This window comes from Limulus polyphemus, unplaced genomic scaffold (genome assembly GCF_000517525.1).
Source record: "Limulus polyphemus unplaced genomic scaffold, Limulus_polyphemus-2.1.2 Scaffold601, whole genome shotgun sequence".
NCBI lineage: Eukaryota > Metazoa > Arthropoda > Merostomata > Xiphosura > Limulidae > Limulus > Limulus polyphemus.
In genome coordinates this window covers 456,021-462,705 of record NW_013666211.1, presented here as the reverse complement: position 1 = coordinate 462,705, position 6,685 = coordinate 456,021, and the positions used below count along the sequence as shown (strand labels likewise).

Here is a 6,685-nt window from a genome sequence, read left to right as displayed (position 1 = left end):
AGTCAGTATAGCTACTTTTTACATTGCAGATTCAATCAGTATAGCTACTTTTTTACATTACAGATTCAGTCAGTATAGCTATTTTTTACATTGCAGATTCAATCAGTATAGCTACTTTTTTACATTACAGATTCAGTCAGTATAGCTACTTTTTTACATTGCAGATTCAATCAGTATAGCTACTTTTTTACATTACTGATTCAGTCAGAATAGCTACTTTTTTACATTACTGATTCAGTCAGTATAGCTACTTTTTTACATTACTGATTCAGTCAGTACAGCTACTTTTATACATTACTGATTCAGTCAGTATAGCTTAAGTGTGCAATGAACCATCTCTAAGAGCTCACTGTAAAAAGAACTACAAACAGTTACTTAGAACCAAATTCAGCTTTAGTGTACAATGAGCCATCTAAGAATTCACTACAATTCCATTCTACTGTGGAAACAAGGTCACCTTACATGCATAGAGATAATAGATCCTACTGTTTGAAATAAAGTTAACTTACATGTGTAGTGAGTCAGAGTATTCACTGTACTGCAGAACCAAACTTAGATTACATATGTAACGAGTTATTTGAGTTATAGATTACGTTATAGATTGATTCAGTATAGCTACTTTTTTACATTACTGGTTTTTACATTAAGTAAATCTATAAAAAAAACTTTATAGTAAAGGAAAATATTTCAACCAAATATTTCAAAAAATAATAACAAGTGTGCCATATCTTTTAAAGACCTAATGATACTAAACTATACTATCACTTATTTCACAGTAGGCACAGAATATCAAATGTTTAAGTTTCAGCTAAGCATTCATTCAAGTAATTACTTAACAAATAAACCAAATTTGTTGTATATTTTGAGAACTCACAATCCACTATAAAGACCATAACTTGACAAAATTTTATTGTAACATAATGGAAGAAGAAGAATATGACTGTATGACAAGTGCGCCATATGAACTATGAATGAACCCCCTTTAATGCACAACCAAATTTATATAACATGAGTATTGTACTATGAATGAGCCCACTTTACTGCAGAACAAACCCAACCTTCATGACATAAGCCATTCTGATACAAAGCTAATCATATGACCTATTCCAGAGCTCACAGTACACAAGAATCAATACTAAATTTGTAAAGAATATTAAATTAATCCAATACTATGAACAAAGAGAAAATGTGAAAGCTTCTTCAAAATGTAATGTAAAACATAAAAACTGTTTAAAATGTCTTAGTCTGTTAAGCAGCAAATAATAATAAAAAAAAAGAGATACAAGTATGGATATTTTTAAAGACCTAATGATACTAAACTATACTATCACTTATTTCACAGTAGGCACAGAATATCAAATGTTTAAGTTTCAGCTAAGCATTCATTCATGTAATTACTTAACAATTAAACCAAATTTGTTGTATATTTTGAGAACTCACAATCCACTCTAAAGACACATCTGAAACATCTACGTAATTAATTAAATTGCAATTGCATTTTAAGTAAATCTATAAAAAACTTTATAGTAAAGGAAAATATTTCACCAAATATTTCAAAAAATAATAACAAGTGTGCCATATCTTATCCTTTTTTTTTTCTAGGAAGACATTTCAGCAAATTCTCTACACTTAATAATTAATTAATACTATCAAATGCCCTCACCATAACTTGACAAAAGTTTATTATAACATAATGCAAGAAGGAGAATACGACTGTATGACAAATAATATTTAATACAAAAGCTAAAAAAGAAAAAAACTGTGAACACCCCCAAAAAGTAATAAATGTGACTGATTTTCATACATTATGATGACATTTTAGATGAGAACTCAGCAACAGAGTTTACAGTTCTAAATTTTCAACATTCTCTACATACGAAAAGTTAAAGAATAAGGCTTAAACCACATTCCTCAATATTATAAAATTATATTATAATGAGTGCTTTTAGCTGTTTTAAGAAAAGTATTATGTTCAATATACTATATTTCCCTTTCACAATGTGAGTTTCCACAATGTACTTGGTACCAAAACATGAAGACAGCAATGTTATAAAATAACATCATTAGGAATCTTTCTTCAGCCTCTAAAAATACAATACTACTATATTTTATAAACTTCATGTGAATACACAACTTGATAAATGCATACATGTACAAGTCAGCCACTGTTATTTCATAAACAAAGCAAACTAAACACTACTACACTTGGTTACAGCATCTCTTCAAAAGTTGTCATGATGTCACTTTGTCGGTTCATGTCTATTTCACCTGCCATCTGTAATGGAAATAAAAGAATCTAGCTTGAATTAGAATTAAATTATGTTTTAATGATTCAAATAATAAAAGCCTAAACAAGGACAGAAAACTACTCCAAATAAATAACACATTTATATACTTTGAGATTTAAAAAATTGGTTATTCTGAACAAATAACATTTCAAACAAGAGTTTTAACTTACAGCTTCCCTTCGTCTTTTTGCCTGTTCTCTCTGTTGTTCACGGTCTTCAGTTGCAGAAGTCTGCTGATTGTTGAAAAATTGAGGTTTCTTATCACTCTGAGATCGATGAGCTTTCCATACTTTTTCTAAAGCCTCTTCTTCATCTTTTCCCCTTCATCACCAAATTAAACAATTATGCTATGTTTAAAATAACTTTATTTTACAAGGTCTAATCAAAAACTTAAGTATTTTCAAAACAAAACTAAACTAAAAACTCTAGCATTCTATTATTCATTTCTCAAGATTAAGATTAAGAGCAAAAATCAAATTGGACTATCTGGTGAGTCCACTGCAGGGAATCAAACCCCAGATTTTAAAGTCTAGACTTACTGCTGTCCCACCGGAGAAACCAAGCTTAAGAACAAGGAAACATGACTAAAACAGCCATTCAAAATGAGAGCTGTGCAATTAATCTTATACATCAATTAATGTCATTAAAATAATCAAAATTAGTGTTTCAAGTTACTACTGTTTTTGATTAATTCAACTATTGAAATAATCAAAATACTGCTAATATGATTTCTCATTGTTATTTTTGATTAAGTCAATGTTGTTCAGTTTAATTAATTAGCATCACAATTCATAAAAATAATCAAGTAATCAAAGTTGGTGTTTCTGATTGTTCTAACTCTTTGTGTAAATGAACTATTAGGTACTATTATTTTTGTTGGGGTGACAGAGTTCAATGGTATGCACATGTTCTATTTGTACACAAGTTATATTGGTTAGACAAATAACCACAATAATGCCTGTTGTTCATACTTATCTTATATGTCTAAATAACCGTGCAGCTATAAATTTATATAATGCTTATTTATTACAAGCTACAAATATAACTTAAGATAGGATTACTTTAATAAAAACAGCTATGACAAGTTAATATTCATTATTCTTTATTTGCTGAAAAAAGATGTTGATTGCTGAATAGCTAACTCATTTAAATGACATGACTAGACATGAACCAATAACAATTTAAGTTCTTAGCCTATTTACACAAACAGAATTCCTGTTGAATCACCACTAGTTCCAGATAGATGGGGAGCACTAAAGATTGAAAACAAAGTGCCTGTCATCACATTTCTTAAACACTGCCAGTACAGTAAGTTGTTTGATTTATTGATTTCTCAGCATGTACATGTGTTTATAGTTTCTTCCAACCAAAACCATAAAATGTAAACATATGAATGATTTTGATGTGTTATTTCTAAATTTCTTTCCATGTTAACAAGTTCTTGCTTAAACTTGTGTTTTTTATACTTGTAATGTTGTTAGTTATTTTTTTAAGTTTTTCATACTGATAAGGCAATTATAAAAAGAGTAAACAAAATCTGTAATAAACACTTTTCCACATCACCATTATTTTAATATTTCTTACAATACTTCAATTTCCACCTTAACATTTTAATCTATCCAAGGAGATTCTCTAGTATCATCACAATTTGACTGTAGTAGATACTGAACTATCTTTGTTTGTTTAGGATAATAGTAAAACTGTTTTCACTGAATTATATATTATCTATCACACATTGTGACAAGAATTTTACTAGTTTTATCACATGAAATTTAAGGACAGTTATTTTTGATAACTAATGAGTTTATTTAATTTTAGTAGCCTTGTGAAAATTAATTGGAAGGAATCAACAAAATGGTATAAATCACACTTTCATCTTGTTATAGGTTTCATACTATATTGCAAGTATGATAAATTTTAACGTACAACAGTTTAGGATTAAAAAAAGTTATTTAATCCTAAACTGTTGTACCTGAAGATGTCTATTAAAACAATTAAAGGGGTGGTTTGAAAAGGTTTTTAAAAAACCCAAACATGCTGAAAATAGGAAGATTATTCTCATGTAAAAATAATAAGTTAATTGAATATGATAATTTTCCTACACTGAAAACATATTTCTAACAGGTACTTACTTCCACTCACATACATAGCTAGAATCCCACATTGAAGGGACTGGTTCAAGGGAGAAAAGAGAAGCATCCCCAAAAGCATTAGAAGAACAGACCCCAAGAGGGAACCCTCATAGAAGAGGATGATATTTGGAAGACCACATTACTTCTGTACCAGGCATACTCTTCGGCCAGACACGAGACTGAGTTGGGTGGACATAATGAGGACCACATCTGATTTTGGGTATAAGAAGGGATATATCCCAAATTGTAGAGTGACTATGGCACAACGAATCATACACGTCAAGCCAACTGCATCCAATACTCTACTACCAGGAACTGACATCTACGCAGGTGTAGGACGAGGATCATACTATCAGTAAGTCAAATTCAATCCAAAAGAGGATCATATTGTCTTCACCTCAAGTCCAGTCAACTGGAGGGGGAATTATCACCACCTGCAGATGAACACGGCACATGTGATCAGAATTAAATACAGATATATCCCTCTCAAATCAAACATACCAGAACCACCCCAAATGCAGTACCATCCCTGGCATAAAGACACTGAGGGGAGTGCAAGTGGAGGAAGTAAAGCAATGACCAAGTGCACCCACTGTGACCCATAACACAGAAAAGTGCACCCCGAGAACAAAGTGTTTGAGAACAAAGGAAATTATAACGAATGCCTCCCTGGTGATTGATATACACCACGACCATAGAATTGTCTGTATGGATCAAGACAACACAATTGCAGGCAAGAGGATAAAAATGATCCAAAGCTCACTGGACAGCAAGCAACTCCAGGATTTTGATATGGTAAGACCTATCTGTAGTAGACTCTAGACTTGAAGCAACTTGCTCTCTCCCCAAAATATCCCAACAATAGAGGAACCACATATGTAAAGAAAAAGTGAAGTCAACAATGAGGTAATTAGGACAAATGTGTTCCCTGAGAAACCCTCAGGATCACAGTGGATCAACCTGGAGAGAAGATGGATGGTGGACAAGTACCTTAGGATAGAGGTGAGGATAAGAAAAGGTGAGAAAACTGGGCAAGGGACAAAAGAACGGTACATTCAGTATTCCCCCCCCCCCCAAAAAAAGATAAAATGGATTCCAAGCAAATCTAGGAATGGAAAATCAGCCTTATAGTATGCCAAAGCAAGCTAGTCTGCAGCCTGTGGAGGGTGAGGCATACTCTCGCCATCATGTAACTGAGATAGAAAACACTCAGCATGAACCCCAAAATCAGGAAAGGGTGGAAATACAAAATACTGAGAGGAAGAATATCATGTCACAAGGAAGGTAGAGGGTTATAGGAAATTGGAGAAAGGGATAAAACAGAACATACCTGTGAAATCATGTCCAAAAAAGCTGTGTTAGGCAAAATGGAACCCACAAGAGTAACCGAGGGAGACACAGCAAATTCAGGTGGAGGAAAAAGGCTTTCAAAACTGCTGACATCCAGGCTCGGCTTATTCAGGAGGAAGTTGGGCAACATCAGGAGAAGAAGGTTGGTTCAAATAATGATCGATTGTAGTTAATTCCAGTTACTCGAGTTACTCCCACTCGAAGCTTGAGTAACTGTGCTGGTAGAAGGCACAACCTACGACATGGTAACATTCATTTTGGAACTCATAATGTAAACTAAACACAACTGTGTTGCTAAAGAAAGACAAATACAGAAAATTAATTAATTTCTGTAACTAGGTTTCGAAAGTGAAATAATATCACTACAAAATATTAAAATGAAAATTATAGGTTGTAAACTAGAAATAAAAGCTACGAAAATTCAAATTCGATTTGAGAGGGCACTAAAGAAAACATCATAACACAAGTACTGCCAAACGAGAAGTGATAGGTAGAAGAGCATAGAGGGAATCACATGTGTCATGTGTGTGTGTGTGTGTGTGCAACACATCTATTGGTGGAGGTTTATCGCATGATAATTTGCATGTATGAATCAGTTAAACCATGTGAACCGAGTGGCTACATAGGAATAAAAGGCCTGTGGTGTACAAAAAACTTTGCATATAGAGGGCAGCACTGAACAAGAATAGCTATGTATATGAACGAAAGTAAGGTACTTTGTCGAAATTAATTGATTAATGATTCCAACAATTAATCAGTTAGCAAATTTCACTAACTGCCTCACTTTATTCAAGATAAAGGTAATTGTCAACAAGTTATAAAAGGATTAAAATAAATCTTAATTTTGTAAGAAACTTCAAAAGTTTAAGCAGTTTACAGAGTAAAAAACTAATATTTAAAAATTATTCACGATTT

The 6,685-nt window shown here is 32.4% G+C and overlaps 1 protein-coding gene across 10 annotated transcripts in view; it reads right to left on the bottom strand.

Moving 5' to 3' along the window:
• The window catches only part of LOC106459403 (bromodomain-containing protein 3-like), a 122,199-nt gene that overhangs the window by 860 nt on the left and 114,654 nt on the right, over positions 1-6,685 (bottom strand). For 7 of the 10 annotated variants that reach the window (XM_013919020.2, XM_022385883.1, XM_022385884.1 and 4 more), the window contains 2 exons: positions 2,459-2,609; positions 49-2,275 (listed from right to left, as the gene is read on the bottom strand). In XM_013919020.2, the coding sequence (XP_013774474.2) occupies positions 2,210-2,275; positions 2,459-2,609 (217 nt within the window). In that variant the 3' untranslated portion in view covers positions 49-2,209. Of the gene's footprint in view, positions 1-48; positions 2,276-2,458; positions 2,610-5,750; positions 6,006-6,685 lie in introns of those variants that run through there. The other 3 variants (XM_022385888.1, XM_022385889.1, XM_013919019.2) reach the window with 2 other exon arrangements.